Below are 19,961 nucleotides of genomic sequence, written 5' to 3'. Positions count from 1 at the left end.
GCCTACCAACAATTGTTCCTGTTTTTTTTTTTCTCCGTAGCCCTTTAGTCTTTTTAAGACCTCCTAGACATCCATTGGTCTCACTCAAGGTGCGTGCAGCTGGGTCATTAGCTAGTCGCACCATGACTTCTAAAGGGTCAGCCAAACAATCTGCCTCGCAAGGAGGGTCATTAAAGGGGACACTGGACCTATATTTAACTAGGGTAACATCGGCATTTGAGTCAATAGAACATAGCCTCCCTAAAGACACCTTAGGTAGCAAACGATCCCCTCCAATCCTAATTGACTCGCCAAACTCTTTATTACAGAGGGAATTAAATGCAATTTGCAAAACTATGTATATCCCCATTGAACAGGGATTTGAACAATCCAGCCCCACAACAAGCCCTACGTACTGGAAGCCCTCAGTTTAGGAATTCGCATCAACCTAATAAAAGTCCACTGGATGTCCCAGTTGTAATTACAGATAAAATTACCACCCAGGGGTTAGCACATCCTTATGTTCCTTCCCAGAGTATAAAACGTAAAGGTATGAAATATAAGGGGAAACCATCAAAATATCGAAAAACAACTCTAAATCCCTCTTTGGTTACTGTCACCACCACCCCCGAGATACCCAAAGCGGGTCAAAGACTGGAAACCCCTATATCCCTTTTACCGCCTATTTTGTTGGCCCACATTGAAAAATTGGTAAAAACTCTATTATCCCCGCTCATTGAAAGGTTAGAGAGCATTGGGGAAAAGCTCTCAACACTAGACAATAATACTAAGCCAATTAAGCCAAACAAGCAATCTCAGAGAACTGCTGCCACAAAAATGTCTGACACAACAGCACACAGTAAAATTGCCCAGAATAACCCTCTTGATCCTGTACTGTCAGTTATTAAAAACAAGGAGGTAGCCAATGAACTGACAAAGGCCCATAGCTCTGTTCCCAGAGCTGGGCGGTCGAAAGTAGGTAAATGTTCTGATGGGCTAGCCGGGAGAAATAGATCGATACATTTACCACCAGAGGCAGCACCCTACGTATGTGTCCTCTCGAGGGTGCCTGTCCTCGCCACCGGGAAGATTGAAGGTCACCAGGACCTCAAAAATAAAGTCCAGTTCTGGCTGACAAAAAATAGACCGCTTCCATCCAACATTAACGGGACAATCCTAAATGTCAGAAGGGTGGGGTGGATAGGCTCCCGTCCTAAGAACATAACGGGAGACCTGGTCATTGTCAACTTCCGGGACAACTTGGTAGTCCCCTACCTACAAAGCTGGGAGCCACAAATAGGAGATGGGCCCATATCAACACTTGAATTGTGTGATTTTTACCCAAGATCTGCATATTCGCCAAGCACTAGGTGGAGTGTAGAGGGATACCACCGGGAGGGCAGGAGGGGCCCTGTACCAACTAGTTATCAGCAGTTACCCCCCCATAACTACCAGAACCTACCCCTTGGCCCAGATACGTTACCCCGATAGATCAAGGGCTTTACTCCTATCAACTTCGTATTGTTTGATTGTAAGGAAATCTGATGTATTTTTATCTTGAATTTTATTGTCATTTTAATGTAAATGATTTTTGTATATTGTACGCTTTTCTGGTTAATAATCTTAACCGAATAAAGTATCTATTGAATTGAATTGACTCTGGATGCTTTTAGGTCGCTGACCCCTCAACACCTCTAAACACCATTCTTCCCTGACTCCACACACCCCCTAAAGACCATCATAACTCCTAATAAATTCTTCTCTTCTTTATCTGGTTTGTGGGAGTGCAGTGCCAAACTCAGCTTGGGGTTTGTGACTACACACTGATATGGATATTCCCTTGCAGTTTGCATTGTTATTTGAGCCATCTGGTACTGAAGCGTTATGATGCTTGAATAACTGGTTGCAAAACTAGTTACTGTGCTCTTCTGATGAACTCCAAGCTGTGTGAAATAACAAATCGAGGTAGCATTGAGGTCAGATGTGAGGGGGTGTGATTCATTGGAGAGCACGTGAGACACTTCTAATAACAGATGCAATGCTCGATGTGAGTACATCTATTCTTATTTTAGATACATAGGGTCAGATTTATCAAGGCTTTGCGTGGTGCAGGGACACAAAAGAGGAAGACTAGCAAACCAGTGCAAAGTCTGGAACTTTGGGTTACTTTGCGCTAATTTGCGTCAAAGGGGCTTCCAGTGGTTATCCAATGCAATCACCCTTGGATTTTGACGCTAAACCCTCTGTACTAAAGAATATAGAAAGGGGATTGCACAAAAAAATGTAGGCCTCTCCAAGTCAGGCAAACCGTTTGAATAAAAGGTGTAAAGTTTTCTTTTCTCAATGCTTCTCTAATTTTGCAGTACACACTAGCATAGCATTGTGTACTATATTGCAGCCTTCCAATGCAGAACCTGTGACAGACATCACGCACACAGCCTGGCTCAAAGCAGCCTGACGTGCGACAGTGCAAGGAATGACAGCAACCGCGCGGAATCTTTGCAGATATAAGATATGACGCCATCCTCTCTCCACACTTCATGCAAAGCAGCGCGCGCCTGTGATGCGTCCTTTCTAAGTAAACATGGCCTAAGATGTCAGGCAAAGGAATCATGGGGACCTGCCACCTCCTATCTCTGCTGCAATTTAAGGATTACTGTAGCTCCCCACCCTCGAGGCCCACACTCCACCATGCCTTGGCAGTCTCTCTCTGCCATGTAATGGACTACCGTCTCATTCTCCGGGTGAGACGGCGATGCGCACTCTTCCTGCCGGCATAGATTGTGAAGCCAGGAAGGGCGGAAGAACAGTAGAATTGTGGGCGCTGCTGGTGCGAAACATCCCTGAAACCATTTGAAATGCTGCCGCGTTCGGCTGTTTATGCGGTGCTCGGTAGAGAGCTAATTAGATGGGTGGGTGCATTTGGAACTATTTACGATCGTTTTTTCCGTGCATAGTGGGGCTTGTTGTTCGAGAGCAGCTTCTCTACCAAGTTAGACTGGATAAAGGATTTAAAATCCTTTTCTCAGGGGAAGAGTGTGCACAGCGAGCAGGAGCAAGAAAGGGTTTAAATCCTTAAGAAATGACACTTTCTGGAACCTGTCCACGGGTCCCGGAGCTTTCAAGAGGACACCAAATGACGACATGTTACCGCAGTTCCTCGGGCAGGGCTTTCACGCCAGACTGTAAAGAAAGTCGTGGCTTCTGCGGCATGCGCTTTTATTCAAAATATTCTGTTTCAATGAGCTACAAGTTTCTTTCTGTCGGCCACCCACATTCTTTCCAGCCAATCACACAGCCAGCATCTCTCAATGAAGGGTCTGCGTTGGGCTTGGCGGAGGTGGAGATGGGGGGATTAAGTGGGAGGGCGAGTTTCCAAATTGCCAAAGTCATCAAAGTGGCAGAAACTCCCAGAAAGAAGGAGCTACAACAGGAAAGTGCAGCCTGCAGCGAGGGAAGGATGAAATCTTCGGTGCTGGAAGTGCTGACTTTCATTATCGAGAAAGTGCTGCTGATTTCCCACTTCAAACTGTTGCCCTCAGATGAGGTATTTAATGGCAGTCACTACAATGTGTCCCTATACAAAAGGGGGGACCTGCTGGAGGTGCCCCGCACCCTCTTCGTCCACTTTGGCATCTACCTGGGGGAGGACCGGGTGGCCCACCTGATGCCGGATATCCTGCCCCTGCTGTCCGAAGACCCGTCCCTGCTGCAGAAGGTGGTGACCAACAAGCGGCTGGTGCTGGGGGTCCTGGCCAAGGCGGCCAGCGTGCGGGTGGACTCGGTGCACGACTTCGCCTACGGGAGCCGCATTCTGGTCAACCACCTGGACCGGAGCTACCCACAGGGGGCGCTGCCGGCGGAGGAGGTGGCGCGGCGAGCCGAGCAGCTGGTGGGGGCCGTGGAGTACAGCCTGCTGTGGAACAACTGCGAGCACTTTGTGACCCGCTGCAGGTACGGCAGCCCGGCCAGCCTCCAGACCGACAAGGTAATGCTATGTGTGAACCGCTTTTAGCATATTTGTAGGGGACTGCGTTACGAGAAAATAGTTGCATTGATGCGCACTAAAATAATGGCATTTGCCCAAAACCACACGTCGTGGGAAAGCTGGGATTAATCCGCAGGGTTTGTGGTAAAAAAAAAAAGGCCAGCACTTTTCCTTCTAGATCGCACGTATTCGAATCCTGTCGAAGTTGAGCATTCTCTCGAGTCTATCAATCACATGGGTATTATAGAGCTGTAATTACAGGGAATCATAACGGAAAAATGAGTTGCCAACTGTTATGTACAAAGTCGACTTTATTGATATGCTAAAGTTAAACTGAGTTCCAGAATGTACCTTGAGTTTTCATTCTTAGTGTGTGTGTTCTCTCTAGAGCTCTGGGGTTGTTTTAGTCTCACTGGCGCTATCACATTTCGTATACACAAAATAAAACAGTGAGGCTATGGATGAATGGGTAGCATCCAAAATAGACTTCGTCTAGTTAGACGGTAGTAGGTAGCTACGTCATTTTGAGAAACAAGTCATTTAACATTGCCACAATGCATAGAATTTTTTTTGTCTTTTATTGAAAGTATGTTCATTGTTGGGAGGTTCTCTTGTGTGTGCGGAGGAGCAACTCCTTGGTGGCGCCCAGGTGGCGCCTGGTGGTGGCGCAGCGCCATGCTCTTGTTAAATCAATTTTAATAGGTGGTTGTTTCCTGTGGCACTAACAGTCCGTGAACTTTAGCTGCCTTTGATGAACCTTTATGGGCCAATTCATAGTGGCGGCTACTCGGGTGCACAATGGGGCACAGATCCTTCCGAATAGCACGCGCACGCTAAAGATACCGGAGACCTCACCTCCAGGGCCCACCCCAATAAAGCAATAAATGTGGCAGGCTATTTACCAGGCCCGAGGAGTAGTTGCATGAAAAAAAAAAGAAAACGGGCTTAACCGTTCCTCGGGCTCAACACATTTCACGTACATGCTCGCTCTGCCTTATTTAGTCATAAGACACCATAATGTTTTGCAAAGAGATGGCGATACTCACCTGTTTTTCCGCGCCCATTAAAACGCGCGGACACTTTTTTTCACCTTTCGTAGTCACACAGCTTCACAAATGAAGCCATACATTTTTCAGTTTTGCTAAAGGTTTTGCTTCTATTAAAATAACAAAGATATATCTGCCCTGGTGTTAAACAGTTTTCATTAAGACTAGCCGCCTACATTTAAAACTATTTTAAGACTGTATTTTCTGACGACTGTCTTAATCCAGGCAAAAAAAAAAAACATACAAATGAGGCTCGTGTTTCCTGGATCAAGCGAATCTTAAAACTTCTTCAAGCCAGTGGGAAAACGTTCTAAATGGTGTAAGAGTAAGCTCGCTTGGGACGGTTGCATTTTGTAGGTTTTCATGTGCAGGCCCCGGTTGATTTTTTAATGAAAACAAAAAAGACGAGCTTTGCGAAATGCTTGGGCCTAATGTCACTGCTTCCATGCGTACTAGGCATACAGCTTCGAACAACATGTTAAATTGGGCCACTTTCATTGGTATGAACCATCTCAAAAGAATGAAAGGATGCGTGCACCCGGCCAGACACAGCAGTGTGCCAGAGACACAGGAACCCACTGGGTATCTTGCTGGCATTGATCGTAACCAAAGCCACGAACAAGCATCCGAGAAGAGACTCAACCCGCTTATCTCTGCTGACGCAAAGAGACATGGCGAGTATGTATGTTTTTAATGAAACCTTTTCATTGGACGGTCTGCACCGTGACTTTACAATAACCCAGTAGGCTGAGCATCTACTGCCAATACCGCAAAATCAAGATGCACCTGGTAACATTTAGCAGGGAAATTTAAATATGCCCACCATCCGTGGTATGAAGTAAACTCCTTGTGATCTATTATTACTACAGTCACAGAGACTTACCCCTTTGAGGCCCACAAAGGACAAGGCACTCGGCAATACCAACATAGCGCTATGTCAACCCCATCTATTGTGTAGCACATAAACAAAGTCCTGGCATTTCATTCAACATCACATTACAACCTGGAGTTCATATTCTCACTGTCACCATTATACGTGTTCAAGTATCACAACATGCAAACAGCAATTGCCAAACAAGCATTTGCAATGCAATAGGTCTCGCATTAGGAAAGTGTGAGCTATTGGTATTGTAAATGACACAGTTTTTTAATATGTGTTGGCTTTGAAAATATATAAATTAATAGCATCGTTATTCACAAAGCCAACAGCTTACTCTTTCCTAATGCGAGTCCTATTGGCTATGGCAATGCTTGTTGGTAGCAAGCAAGGACAGTGCTGTTGTGGTGCTGAGTGATGATGTGGTTGGGCTGAGTGATGTGGTGGTGTATTAGAGTGATGTGGTGGTGTATTAGAGTGATGTGGTGGTGTCCCAGAGTGATGTGGTGGTGTCCTCGAGTGATGTGGTGGTATATTAGAGTGATGTGGTGGTGTATTAGAGTGATGTAGTGGTGTCCTCGAGTGATGTGGTGGTGTCCCGAGTGATGTGGTGTTGTCCCTGAGTGATGTGGTGGTGTTCCCACAGTGATGTGGTGATGTCCCCGAGTGCTGTGGTGGTGTCCACGAGTGATGTGGTGGTGTCTCTGAGTGATGTGGTGGTGTTCCCAAGTAATGTGGTGATGTCCCCGAGTGATGTGGTGGTGTCCCAGAGTGATGTGGTGGTGTCCCCGAGTGATGTGGTGGTGCCCCTGAGTGGTGCCCCTGAGTGACGTGGTAGTGCCCCTGAGTGATGTGGTGGTGTTCCTGAGTGATGTGGTGGTGTTCTTGAGAGATGTGATGGTGCCCCTTAGTGGTGCCCCTGAGATATGTGGTGGTGCTCCTGAGTGATGTGGTGGTGTCCCCGAGTGATGTGGGGGTGTCCCAGAGTGATGTGGTGGTGTCCCCGAGCAATGTGGTGGTGTCCCGAGTGATGTGGTGGTGTCCCAGAGTGATGTGGTGGTGTCCCCAAGTGATGTGGTGCTGTCCCAGAGTGATGTGGTGGTGTCCCCGAGTGATGTGGTGATGTCCCCGAGCGATGTGGCGGTGTCCCTGAGCGATGTGGTGGTGTCCCCGAGTGATGTAGTGGTGTCCCAGAGTGATGTGGTGGTGTCCCGGAGCGATGTGGTGGTGTCCCTGAGTGATGTGCTGGTGTCCCAGGGTGATGTGGTGGTGTCCCCGAGTGATGTGGTGGTGTCCCCGAGCGATGTGGTGGTGTCCCAGAGTGATGTGGTGGTGTCCCCGAGTGATGTGATGGTGTTCCCGAGTGATGTGGTGGTGTCCCAGAGTGATGTGGTGGTGTCCCCGAGTGATGTGGTGGTGCCCCTGAGTGGTGCCCCTGAGTGACGTGGTAGTGCCCCTGAGTGATGTGGTGGTGTTTCTGAGTGATGTGGTGGTGTTCTTGAGAGATGTGGTGGTGCCCCTTAGTGGTGCCCCTGGGATATGTGGTGGTGCTCCTGAGTGATGTGGTGGTGTCCCCGAGTGATGTGGGGGTGTCCCAGAGTGATGTGGTGGTGTCCCCGAGCAATGTGGTGGTGTCCCCGAGTGATGTGGTGGTGTCCCAGAGTGATGTGGTGGTGTCCCCGAGTGATGTGGTGGTGTCCCAGAGTGATGTGGTGGTGTCCCCGAGTGATGTGGTGATGTCCCCGAGCGATGTGGCGGTGTCCCCGAGAGATGTGGCGGTGTCCCCGAGTGATGTAGTGGTGCCCCAGAGTGATGTGGTGGTGTCCCGGAGCGATGTGGTGGTGTCCCCGAGTGATGTGCTGGTGTCCCAGGGTGATGTGGTTGTGTCCACGAGTGATGTGGTGGTGTCCCCGAGCGATGTGGTGGTGTCCCCGAGTGATGTGGTGGTGTCCCCGAGTGATGTGGTGGTGTACCCGAGTGATGTGGTGGTGTTCCCGACTGATGTGGTGGTGTTCCCAGAGTGATGTGGTGGTGTCCCCGAGTGATGTGGTGGTGTCCCCGAGTGATGTGGTGGTGTCCCCGAGTGATGTGGTGGTGTTCCCGAGTGATGTGATGGTGTCCCCAAGAGATGTGGTGGTGTTCCCGAGTGATGTGGTGGTGTCTCTGAGTAATGTGGTGGTGCCCCTGAGTAATGTGGTGGTGCCCCTGAGTGGTGCCCCAGAGTGATGTGGGGGTTCTCCTGAGTGATGTGGTGGTGTTCCTGAGTGATGGAGGGTGGAGTTGGAGGGTGGAGTTGGAGGGTGGAGTTGGAGGGTGGAGTTGGAGGGTGGAGTTGGAGGGTAGAGTTGGAGTTGGGTGGAGTTGGAGTTGGAGGGTGGAGTTGGAGGGTGGAGTTGGAGGGTGGAGTTGGAGGGTGGAGTTGGAGGGTGGAGTTGGAGTTGGAGTTTGGAGTTGGAGTTGGAGGGTGGAGGTGGAGGGTGGAGGTGGAGGGTGGAGTTGGAGTTGGAGGGTGGAGTTGGAGGGTGGAGTTGGAGTTGGAGGGTGGGTGGAGTTGGAGGGTGGAGTTAGAGGGTGGAGTTGGAGTTGGATGGTGGAGTTGGAGGGTGGAGTTGGAGGGTGGAGTTGGATTTGGAGGGCTGAGTTGGAGTTGGAGGGGGGAGTTGGAGTTGGAGTGTGGAGTTGGAGTTGAAGGGTGGAGTTGGAGGGAGGAGTTGGAGGGTGGAGTTGGAGTTGGAGGGTGGAGGGTGGAGGTGGAGTTGGAGGGTAGAGTTGGAGGGTGGAGTTGGAGGGTGGAGTTGGAGGGTGGAGTTGGAGGGTGGAGTTGGAGGGTGGAGTTGGAGGGGGAGTTGGAGGGTGGAGTTGGAGGGTGGAGTTGGAGTTGGAGGCTGGAGTTGGTGGGTGGAGTTGGAGTTAGAGGGTGGAGTTGGAGTTGGAGGGTGGAGTTGGAGGGTGGAGTTGGAGGGTGGAGTTGGATTTGGAGGGTGGATTTGGAGGATGGAGTTGGAGGGTGGAGTTGGAGTTGGAGGGTGGAGGTGGAGTTGGAGGGTGGAGTTGGAGTTCAAGGGTGGATTTGGAGGGTGGAGTTTGAGCGTGGAGTAGGAGGGTGGAGTTGGAGGGTGGAGTTGGAGTTGGAGGGTGGATTTGGAAGGTGGAGTTGGAGGGTGGAGTTGGAGTTGGAGGGTGGAATTGGAGGGTGGAGTTGGAGGGTGGATTTGGAGGGAGGAGTTGGAGGGTGAATTTGGAGGGTGGAGTTGGAGGGTGGAGTTGGAATTGGAGGGTGAAGGGTGGAGTTGGAGGGTGGAGTTAGAGGGTGGAGTTGGAGGGTGGGTGGAGTTGGAGGGTGGAGTTAGAGGGTGGAGTTGGATGTTGGAGTTGGAGGGTGGAGTTGGTGGGTGGAGTTTAAGGGTGGAGTTGGAGGGTGGAGTTGGAGGGTGAAGTTGGAGGGTGGAGTTGGAGGGTGGAGTTGGAGGTTGGAGTTGGAGCGTGGAGTAGAATGTAGTGTTGGAGGGTGGAGTTGGAGGGTGGAGTTGGAGTTGGAGGGTGGCGTTGGAGGGTGGATTTGGAGGGTGGAGTTGGAGGGTGGAGTTGGAGTTGAAGGGTGGAGTTGGAGGGTGGAGTTGGAGTTGGAGGGTGGAGTTGGAGGGTGGATTTGGAGGGTGGAGTTGGAGTTGGAGGGTGACGTTGGAATTGGAGCGTGAAGGGTGGAGTTGAAGGGTGGAGTTAGAGGGTGGAGTTGGAGGGTGGATTTGGAGGGTGGAGTTGGAGTTGGAGGGTGACGTTGGAATTGGAGCGTGAAGGGTGGAGTTGAAGGGTGGAGTTAGAGGGTGGAGTTGGAGGGTGGGTGGAGTTGGAGGGTGGAGTTAGAGGCTGGAGTTGGATGTTGGAGTTGGAGGGTGGAGTTAGTGGGTGGAGTTTAAGGGTGGATTTGGAGTTGGATGGTGGAGTTGGATGGTGGAGTTGGATGGTGGAGTTGGAGGGTGGTGTTGGAGGGTGGAGTTGGAGGGTGGAGGGCGGAGTTGGAGTTGGAGAGGGGAGTTGGAGTTGGAGGGTGGAGTTGGAGTTGGAGGGAGGAGTTGGAGGGTGGAGTTGGAGGGTGGAGTTGGAGTTGGAGGGTGGAGTTGGAGGGTGGAGTTGGAGGGTGGAGGTGGAGTTGGAGGGTAGAGTTGGAGGGTGGAGTTGGAGGGTGGAGTTGGAGGGGGAGTTGGAGGGTGGAGTTGGAGGGTGGAGTTGGAGTTGGAGGCTGGAGTTGGTGGGTGGAGTTGGAGTTGGAGGGTGGCATTGGATTTGGAGGGTGGATTTGGAGGATGGAGTTGGAGGGTGGAGTTGGAGTTGGAGGGTGGAGGTGGAGTTGGAGGGTGGAGGTGGAGTTGGAGGGTGGAGTTGGAGTTCGAGGGTTGAGTTGGAGGGTGGAGTTGGAGCGTGGAGTAGGAGGGTGGAATTGGAGGGTGGAATTGGAGGGTGGAATTGGAGGGTGGAGTTGGAGGGTGGCGTTGGAGGGTGGATTTGGAAGGTGGAGTTGGAGGGTGGAGTTGGAGTTGGAGGGTGGAATTGGAGGGTGGAGTTGGAGGGTGGATTTGGAGGGAGGAGTTGGAGGGTGGATTTGGAGGGTGGAGTTGGAGGGTGGAGTTGGAATTGGAGGGTGAAGGGTGGAGTTGGAGGGTGGAGTTAGAGGGTGGAGTTGGAGGGTGGGTGGAGTTGGAGGGTGGAGTTAGAGGGTGGAGTTGGATGTTGGAGTTGGAGGGTGGAGTTGGTGGGTGGAGTTTAAGGGTGGAGTTTAAGGGTGGAGTTGGAGGGTGGAGTTGGAGGGTGAAGTTGGAGGGTGGAGTTGGAGGGTGGAGTTGGAGCGTGGAGTAGAATGTAGTGCTGGAGGGTGGAGTTGGAGGGTGGAGTTGGAGGGTGGAGTTGGAGGGTGGCGTTGGAGGGTGGATTTGGAGGGTGGAGTTGGAGGGTGGAGTTGGAGTTGAAGGGTGGAGTTGGAGGGTGGAGTTGGAGTTGGAGGGTGGAGTTGGAGGGTGGATTTGGAGGGTGGAGTTGGAGGATGGAGTTGGAGTTGGAGGGTGACATTGGAATTGGAGGGTGAAGGGTGGAGTTGGAGGGTGGAGTTAGAGGGTGGAGTTGGAGGGTGGGTGGAGTTGGAGGGTGGAGTTAGAGGTTGGAGTTGGATGTTGGAGTTGGAGGGTGGAGTTGGTGGGTGGAGTTTAAGGGTGGATTTGGAGTTGGAGGGTGGAGTTGGAGGGTGAAGTTGGAGTTAGAGGGTGGAGTTGGAGGGTGGAGTTGGAGTTGAAGGGTGGAGTTGGAGTTGGAGGGTGGAGTTGGAGTTGGAGGGTGGAGTTGGAGCGTGGAGTAGGAGGGTGGAGTTGGAGGGTGGAGTTGGAGGGTGGAGTTGGAGCGTGGAGTAGGAGGGTGGAGTTAGAGGGTGGAGTTGGAGGGTGGAGTTGGAGTTGGAGGGTGGCGTTGGAGGGTGGATTTGGAGGGTGGAGTTGGAGGGTGGAGTTGGAGTTGGAGGGTGGAGTTGGAGCGTGGAGTTGGAGCGTGGAGTTGGAGGGTGGAGTTGGAGGGTGGAGTTGGAGCGTGGAGTAGGAGGGTGGAGTTGGAGTTGAAGGGTGGAGTTGGAGGGTGGAGTTGGAGTTGGAGGGTGGAGTTGGAGGGTGGATTTGGAGGGTGGAGTTGGAGGATGGAGTTGGAGTTGGAGGGTGACATTGGAATTGGAGGGTGAAGGGTGGAGTTGGAGGGTGGAGTTAGAGGGTGGAGTTGGAGGGTGGGTGGAGTTGGAGGGTGGAGTTAGAGGTTGGAGTTGGATGTTGGAGTTGGAGGGTGGAGTTGGTGGGTGGAGTTTAAGGGTGGATTTGGAGTTGGAGGGTGGAGTTGGAGGGTGAAGTTGGAGTTAGAGGGTGGAGTTGGAGGGTGGAGTTGGAGTTGAAGGGTGGAGTTGGAGTTGGAGGGTGGAGTTGGAGTTGGAGGGTGGAGTTGGAGCGTGGAGTAGGAGGGTGGAGTTGGAGGGTGGAGTTGGAGGGTGGAGTTGGAGCGTGGAGTAGGAGGGTGGAGTTAGAGGGTGGAGTTGGAGGGTGGAGTTGGAGTTGGAGGGTGGCGTTGGAGGGTGGATTTGGAGGGTGGAGTTGGAGGGTGGAGTTGGAGTTGGAGGGTGGAGTTGGAGCGTGGAGTTGGAGCGTGGAGTTGGAGGGTGGAGTTGGAGGGTGGAGTTGGAGCGTGGAGTAGGAGGGTGGAGTTGGAGCGTGGAGTTGGAGGGTGGAGTTGGAGGGTGGAGTTGGAGCGTGGAGTAGGAGGGTGGAGTTAGAGGGTGGAGTTGGAGGGTGGAGTTGGAGTTGGAGGGTGGCGTTGGAGGGTGGATTTGGAGGGTGGAGTTGGAGGGTGGAGTTGGAGTTGGAGGGTGGAGTTGGTGTTGGATGGTGGAGTTGGAGGGTGGAATTTGAGGGTGGAGTTGGAGGAGGGAGTTGGAAGGTGGAGGGTGGATTTGGAATTGGAGGGTGAAGGGTGGAGTTGGAGGGTGGAGTTAGAGGGTGGAGTTGGAGGGTGGGTGGAGTTGGAGGGTGGAGTTGGAGGGTGGCGTTGGAGGGTGGATTTGGAAGGTGGAGTTGGAGGGTGGAGTTGGAGTTGGAGGGTGGAATTGGAGGGTGGAGTTGGAGGGTGGATTTGGAGGGAGGAGTTGGAGGGTGGATTTGGAGGGTGGAGTTGGAGGGTGGAGTTGGAATTGGAGGGTGAAGGGTGGAGTTGGAGGGTGGAGTTGGAGTTGGAGGGTGAAGTTGGAGTTAGAGGGTGGAGTTGCAGGTTGGAGTTGGAGGGTGGAGTTGGAGTTGGAGGGTGGATTTGGAGTTGGAGGGTGGAGTTGGAGGGTGGAGTTGGAGTTGGAGGGTGGAGTTGGAGGGTGGAGTTGGAGGGTGGAGTTGGAGTTGGAGGGTGGAGTTGGAGTTGGAGGGTGGAGTTGGAGTTGGAGGGTGGAGTTGGAGTTGGAGGGTGGAGTTGGAGTTGGAGGGTGGAGTTGGAGTTTGGCGTTGGAGTTGGAGGGTGGAATTGGAGTTGGAGGGTGGAATTGGAGGGTGGAGTTGGAAGGTGGAGTTGGAGGGTGGAGTTGGAGGGTGTAGTTGGAAGGTGGAGTTGAAGGGTGGAGTTGGAGGGTGGAGTTGGAATTGGAGGGTGGAGTTGGAGTGTGGAGTTGGAGTTGGAGGGTGGAGTTGGAGGGTGGAGTTGGAGTTGGAGGGTGGAGTTGGACGGTGGAGTTGGACAGTGAAGTTGGAGGGTGGAGTTGGAGGGTGGAGGTTGGAGTTGGAGGGTGGAGTTGGAGTTTGAAGGTGGAGTTGGATGGTGGAGTTGGAGTTGGAGGGTGGAGTTGGAGGGTGGAGTTGGAGGGCGAGTGTGGAGTTGGAGGGTGGAGTTGGAGGGTGGAGTTGAAGTGTGGAGTTGAAGTTGGAGGGTGGAGTTGGAACGTGGAGTTGGAGGTTGGAGTTGGAGGGTGGAGTTGGAGTGTGGAGTTGCAGTTGGAGGGTGGAGTTGGAGTTGGAGGGTAGGGTTGGAGGGTGGAGTTGGAGGGTAGAGTTGGAGTTGGAAGGTGGAGTTGGAGTTGGAAGGTGGAGTTGGAGGGTGGAGTTGGATTTGGAGGGTGGAGTTGGAGGGTGAAGTTGGAGTTGGAGGGTGCAGTTGGAAGGTGGAGTTGGAATGTGGAGTTGGAGGGTGGAGTTTGAGTTGGAGGGTGGAGTTGGAGGGTGGAGTTGGAGTTGGAGGGTGGAGTTGGATTTGGAGGGTGGAGCTGGAGGTGGAGGGTGGAGTTGGAGGGTGAAGTTGGAGTGTGGAGTTGGAGTTGGAGGGTGCAGTTGGAGTTGGAGGGTGGAGTTGGAGGGTGGAGGTGGAGTTGGAGGGTAGAGTTGGAGGGTGGAGTTGGAGGGTGGAGTTGGAGGGTGGAGTTGGAGGGGGAGTTGGAGGGTGGAGTTGGAGGGTGGAGTTGGAGGCTGGAGTTGGTGGGTGGAGTTGGAGTTAGAGGGTGGAGTTGGAGTTGGAGGGTGGCGTTGGATTTGGAGGGTGGATTTGGAGGATGGAGTTGGAGGGTGGAGTTGGAGTTGGAGGGTGGAGGTGGAGTTGGAGGGTGGAGTTGGAGTTCGTGGGTTGAGTTGGAGGGTGGAGTTGGAGCGTGGAGTAGGAGGGTGGAGTTGGAGGGTGGAGTTGGAGGGTGGCGTTGGAGGGTGGATTTGGAAGGTGGAGTTGGAGGGTGGAGTTGGAGTTGGAGGGTGGAATTGGAGGGTGGAGTTGGAGGGTGGATTTGGAGGGAGGAGTTGGAGGGTGGATTTGGAGGGTGGAGTTGGAGGGTGGAGTTGGAATTGGAGGGTGAAGGGTGGAGTTGGAGGGTGGAGATAGAGGGTGGAGTTGGAGGGTGGGTGGAGTTGGAGGGTGGAGTTTGAGGGTGGAGTTGGATGTTGGAGTTGGAGGGTGGAGTTGGTGGGTGGAGTTTAAGAGTGGAGTTGGAGGGTGGAGTTGGAGGGTGAAGTTGGAGGGTGGAGTTGGAGGGTGGAGTTGGAGCGTGGAGTAGAATGTAGTGCTGGAGGGTGGAGTTGGAGGGTGGAGTTGGAGTTGGAGGGTGGCGTTGGAGGGTGGATTTGGAGGGTGGAGTTGGAGGGTGGAGTTGGAGTTGAAGGGTGGAGTTGGAGGGTGGAGTTGGAGGGTGGATTTGGAGGGTGGAGTTGGAGGATGGAGTTGGAGTTGGAGGGTGACGTTGGAATTGGAGGGTGAAGGGTGGAGTTGGAGGGTGGAGTTAGAGGGTGGAGTTGGAGGGTGGGTGGAGTTGGAGGGTGGAGTTAGAGGTTGGAGTTGGATGTTGGAGTTGGAGGGTGGAGTTGGTGGGTGGAGTTTAAGGGTGGATTTGGAGTTGGAGGGTGGAGTTGGAGGGTGAAGTTGGAGTTAGAGGGTGGAGTTGGAGGGTGGAGTTGGAGTTGAAGGGTTGAGTTGGAGTTGGAGGGTGGAGTTGGAGTTGGAGGGTGGAGTTGGAGCGTGGAGTAGGAGGGTGGAGTTAGAGGGTGGAGTTGGAGGGTGGAGTTGGAGTTGGAGGGTGGCGTTGGAGGGTGGATTTGGAGTTAGAGGGTGGAGTTGGAGGGTGGAGTTACAGTTGAAGGGTGGAGTTGGAGTTGGAGGGTGGAGTTGGAGTTGGAGGGTGGAGTTGGAGGGTGGAGTTGGAGCGTGGAGTAGGAGGGTGGAGTTAGAGGGTGGAGTTAGAGGGTGGAGTTAGAGGGTGGAGTTGGAGGGTGGAGTTGGAGTTGGAGGGTGGCGTTGGAGGGTGGATTTGGAGGGTGGAGTTGGAGGGTGGAGTTGGAGTTGGAGGGTGGAGTTGGTGTTGGATGGTGGAGTTGGAGGGTGGAATTTGAGGGTGGAGTTGGAGGAGGGAGTTGGAAGGTGGAGGGTGGATTTGGAATTGGAGGGTGAAGGGTGGAGTTGGAGGGTGGAGTTAGAGGGTGGAGTTGGAGGGTGGGCGGAGTTGGAGGGTGGAGTTGGAGGGTGGAGTTAGAGGGTGGAGTTGGATGTTGGAGTTGGAGGGTGGAGTTGGTGGGTGGAGTTTAAGGGTGAAGTTGGAGTTGGAGGGTGGAGTTGGAGGGTGAAGTTGGAGTTAGAGGGTGGAGTTGCAGGTTGGAGTTGGAGGGTGGAGTTGGAGTTGGAGGGTGGATTTGGAGTTGGAGGGTGGAGTTGGAGGGTGGAGTTGGAGCTGGAGGGTGGAGTTGGAGGGTGGAGTTGGAGGGTGGAGTTGGAGGGTGGAGTTGGAGTTGGAGGGTGGAGTTGGAGTTGGAGGGTGGAGTTGGAGTGTGGCGTTGGAGTTGGAGGGTGGAATTGGAGTTGGAGGGTGGAGTTGGAGGGTGGAGTTGGAAGGTGGAGTTGGAGGGTGGAGTTGGAGGGTGGAGTTGGAGCGTGGAGTAGGAGGGTGGAGTTAGAGGGTGGAGTTAGAGGGTGGAGTTAGAGGGTGGAGTTGGAGGGTGGAGTTGGAGTTGGAGGGTGGCGTTGGAGGGTGGATTTGGAGTTAGAGGGTGGAGTTGGAGGGTGGAGTTACAGTTGAAGGGTGGAGTTGGAGTTGGTGGGTGGAGTTGGAGTTGGAGGGTGGAGTTGGAGCGTGGAGTAGGAGGGTGGAGTTAGAGGGTGGAGTTGGAGGGTGGAGTTGGAGTTGGAGGGTGGCGTTGGAGGGTGGATTTGGAGGGTGGAGTTGGAGTTGGAGGGTGGAGTTGGTGTTGGATGGTGGAGTTGGAGGGTGGAATTTGAGGGTGGAGTTGGAGGAGGGAGTTGGAAGGTGGAGGGTGGATTTGGAATTGGAGGGTCAAGGGTGGAGTTGGAGGGTGGAGTTAGAGGGTGGAGTTGGAGGGTGGGCGGAGTTGGAGGGTGGAGTTAGAGGGTGGAGTTGGAGGGTGGAGTTGGTGGGTGGAGTTTAAGGGTGAAGTTGGAGTTGGAGGGTGGAGTTGGAGGGTGAAGTTGGAGTTAGAGGGTGGAGTTGCAGGTTGGAGTTGGAGGGTGGAGTTGGAGGGTGGATTTGGAGTTGGAGGGTGGAGTTGGAGGGTGGAGTTGGAGCTGGGGGGTGGAGTTGGAGGGTGGAGTTGGAGTTGGAGGGTGGAGTTGGAGTTGGAGGGTGGAGTTGGAGGGTGGAATTGGCGTTGGAGGGTGGAGTTGGAGGGTGGAGTTGGAGGGTGGAGTTGGAAGGTGGAGTTGGAGGGTGGAGTTGGAGGGTGGAGTTGGAAGGTGGAGTTGGAGGGTGGAGTTGAAGGGTGGAGTTGGAGGGTGGAGTTGGAATTGGAGGGTGGAGTTGGAGTGTGGAGGGTGGAGTTGGAGGGTGGAGTTGGAGGGTGGAGTTGGAGTTGGAGGGTGGAGTTGGACGGTGGAGTTGGACAGTGAAGTTGGAGGGTGGAGTTGGAGGGTGGAGGGTGGAGTTGGATGGTGGAGTTGGAGGTTGGAGTTGGAGGGTGGAGTTGGAGTTTGAAGGTGGAGTTGGATGGTGGAGTTGGAGTTGGATGGTGGAGTTGGAGTTGGAGGGTGGAGTTGGAGGGTGGAGTTGGAGGGCGAGTGTGGAGTTGGAGGGTGGAGTTGGAGGGTGGAGTTGAAGTGTGGAGTTGAAGTTGGAGGGTGGAGTTGGAACGTGGAGTTGGAGGTTGGAGTTGGAGGGGGGAGTTGGAGTGTGGAGTTGGAGTTGGAGGGTAGGGTTGGAGGGTGGAGTTGGAGGGTAGAGTTGGAGTTGGAAGGTGGAGTTGGAGGGTGGAGTTGGAGTTGGAGGGTGCAGTTGGAAGGTGGAGTTGGAATGTGGAGTTGGAGGGTGGAGTTTGAGTTGGAGGGTGGAGTTTGAGTTGGAGGGTGGAGTTTGAGTTGGAGGGTGGAGTTGGATTTGGAGGGTGGAGCTGGAGGTGGAGGGTGGAGTTGGAGGGTGAAGTTGGAGTGTGGAGTTGGAGTTGGAGGGTGCAGTTGGAGTTGGAGGGTGGAGTTGGAGGTTGGAGTTGGAAGGTAGAGTTGGAGTTGGAAGGTGGAGTTGGAGTTGGAAGGTGGAGTTGGAGGGTGGAGTTGGAGGGTGGAGTTGGAGGATGGACTTAGAGTTGGAGGGTGGAGTTGGATTTGAAGGGTGGAGTTGGAGTTGGAGGGTGGAGTTGGAAGTTGAAGTTGGAGGGTGGCGTTGGAGTTGGAGTTGGAGGGTGGAGTTGGAGTGTGGAGTTGGAGTTGGAGGGTGGAGTTGGAGGGTGGAGTTGGAGGGTAGAGTTGGAGTTGGAAGGTAGAGTGTGAGTAGGAAGGTGGAGTTGGAGGGTGGAGTTGGAGTTGGAGGGTGGAGTTGGAGGGTGGAGTTGGAGGGTGGAGTTGGAGGGTGGAGTTGGATTTGGAAGGTGGAGTTGGAGTTGGAAGGTGGAGTTGGAGTTGGAGGGTGGAGTTGGAGTTGGAGGGTGGAGTTTGAGTTGGAGGGTGGAATTGGAGGGTAGTGTTGGAGGGTGGAGTTGGAGGGTGGAGTTGGAAGTTGGAGTTGGAGGGTGGAGTTGGAGTTGGATGGTGGAGTTGGAGGGTGGAGTTGGAGTTGGAGGGTGAAATTGGAGGGTGGAGTTGGAGGGTGGAGTTAGAGTTGGAGGGTGGAGTTGGAGGGTGGAGGTGGAGTTGTAGGGTGGAGTTGTAGGGTGGAGTTGGAGGATGTGTTGTGTAGTTCCTATATTCCCAATAGGCTCTGTGCATTGGAATAACATAAACAATAGTTTAGACGTAGGACTTAGGCTGACTAGGTCTCTATTGAATATGTTAGACTTAATTATGAAATGCCAGCTAGCTCAGAGGTCACTAGAAACTTTCTTGAGAAAACAAGAAGGTGTTAACTTTCCTGAATAGACAAGAAGGGATTAGTTTCTGACAACCGCATAAACATGACAACTTTGCTCCCCCAGAATAAGGAGTATATCTCCAGAGTCGCGGAAACAATAGATAGCTATTTCACTTAGTTAATCGTGCATGCTTAGTTTCACCAGGAGTGCAGAGAAATAGAGAGATGGGTGTTTTCAATAAAAAGGTTATTTATTGAGCAGTCTTCTTTCTCATGCAAGAGAAGTGAATTGCCACAATTGCAATACTTGTCATAAAGTAAAGTGCGACCAGTAAAATGAGTATTATGAAATAATACTGTAAAAGCATTTATATGGTTTCTAAGCCATAAGATACTTAAAATGGATAAAATACATACAATGATAAAATAATGAATAAACGTACTCAACTGGTGTTTCTAAGATACGCCTCCCTCGGTGTACCTAACCTAAGCCTAGTACAGGGAAGGAGTAGATGAGTTATTGTTTTTGCCAAGAATCTGAATTAAGAATTCTCTATGGGTCTAATCAGCTCTGTACCTTGGTTATAGAATGAAGGAGGTCTTGTATCTCTTTCTCAGGACTCGATCTCCCAGCAACCCGCAAGGGTGACAGGGAAACACTGGAGCTGTCATTTCTCCGCAGGAGAAAAGACAGCGTCTCTCTCAGTGCGTCAGCAGGGAGGGTCGGCTTCCTTCGGCACTCGCATTAGCAGGGCGTCGGGCAAGTAGATAGCCGATCTGCTCCAAACCACCGTGTGTTGCTTAAGGCAGATGCTGGTATATTTATACCTGGAAGGTGCCGAGTTTGACGTAAGGTTGGACATAAGACGTCACTAAGAACTCGCAGTTCTTTCAGGACTCCAGGAGTTCTAGGACAAATCAATACAGAAGCAGGGGGAATTCCCGGGCTGCTGGAGGCTTGGTTTGTTTAAGAAGGTGCTTTCTAGGAGTCTATGGGAGTAGCCTTGCCGTATTCGGACTGCATTGGCTATGTCTTAATATGGGTATGATTCTTATGCCTATATACGGGTATGATTTGATATAACCACATAAGGGCATGAAATCGGGAATATTTACTAGAGTCCTAGAATCATCTACAACAGGTGAAGTAGGCGTTGGAGTTGGAGGGTGGAGTTGGAGGGTGGGGTTGGATTTAGAGGGTGGAGTTGGAGGGTGGAATTGGAGTTGGAGGGTGGAGTTGGAGTTGGAGGGTGGAGTTGGAGGGTGGGTTGGAGGGTTGAGTTGGAGGTGGAGTTGGAGGGTGGAGTTGGAGTTGGAGGGAGGAGTTGGAGGGTGGAGTTTGAGTTGGAGGGTGGAGTTTGAGTTGGAGGGTGGAGTTGGAGTTGGAGGGGGGAGTTGGAGGGTGGAGTTGGAATTGGAGGGTAGATTTGGAGCTGGAGGATGGGGTTGGAGTTGGAGTGTGGAGTTGGATGGTGTAGTTGGAGTTGGAGGGTGGAGTTGGAGGGTGGAGTTGGAGGGTGGAGTTGGAGGGTGGATTTGGAGGGTGGAGTTGGAGGGTGGAGTTGGAGGGTGGAGTTGGAGGGTGGGGTTGGAGTTGGAGGGTGGAGTTGGATGGTGTAGTTGGAGTTGGAGGGTGGAGTTGGAGGGTGGAGAGTGGAGTTGGAGGGTTGAGTTGGAGGGTGGAGTTGGAGCTGGAGGGTGGAGTTGGAGGGTGGAGTTGGAGGTGGAGTTGGAGGTTGGAGTGTGGAGTTGGAGTTGGAGGGTGGAGTTGGAGGGTGGAGTTGGAGTTATAGGGTGGAGATGGAGTTGGAG

At 52.8% G+C, this 19,961-nt stretch overlaps 1 protein-coding gene across 2 annotated transcripts in view; it reads left to right on the top strand.

Moving 5' to 3' along the window:
* LOC147728557 (lecithin retinol acyltransferase-like) overlaps window positions 1-19,961 on the top strand; it is a 288,233-nt gene that overhangs the window by 190,878 nt on the left and 77,394 nt on the right. The window contains exon 1 of one of the 2 annotated variants that reach the window (XM_086963303.1): window positions 3,325-3,967. The exons of the other annotated variant lie outside the window; for it this stretch is intronic. Within the exon in view, the coding sequence (XP_086819429.1) occupies window positions 3,326-3,967 (642 nt within the window). The 5' untranslated portion in view covers window position 3,325. Of the gene's footprint in view, window positions 1-3,324; window positions 3,968-19,961 lie in introns of those variants that run through there. 2 annotated transcript variants of the gene reach the window in all.

This window comes from Lissotriton vulgaris, chromosome 3_1 (assembly GCF_964263255.1).
Source record: "Lissotriton vulgaris chromosome 3_1, aLisVul1.2, whole genome shotgun sequence".
In the NCBI taxonomy this organism is placed as follows: domain Eukaryota; kingdom Metazoa; phylum Chordata; class Amphibia; order Caudata; family Salamandridae; genus Lissotriton; species Lissotriton vulgaris.
This window is presented reverse-complemented; position numbering and strand designations above follow the sequence as displayed.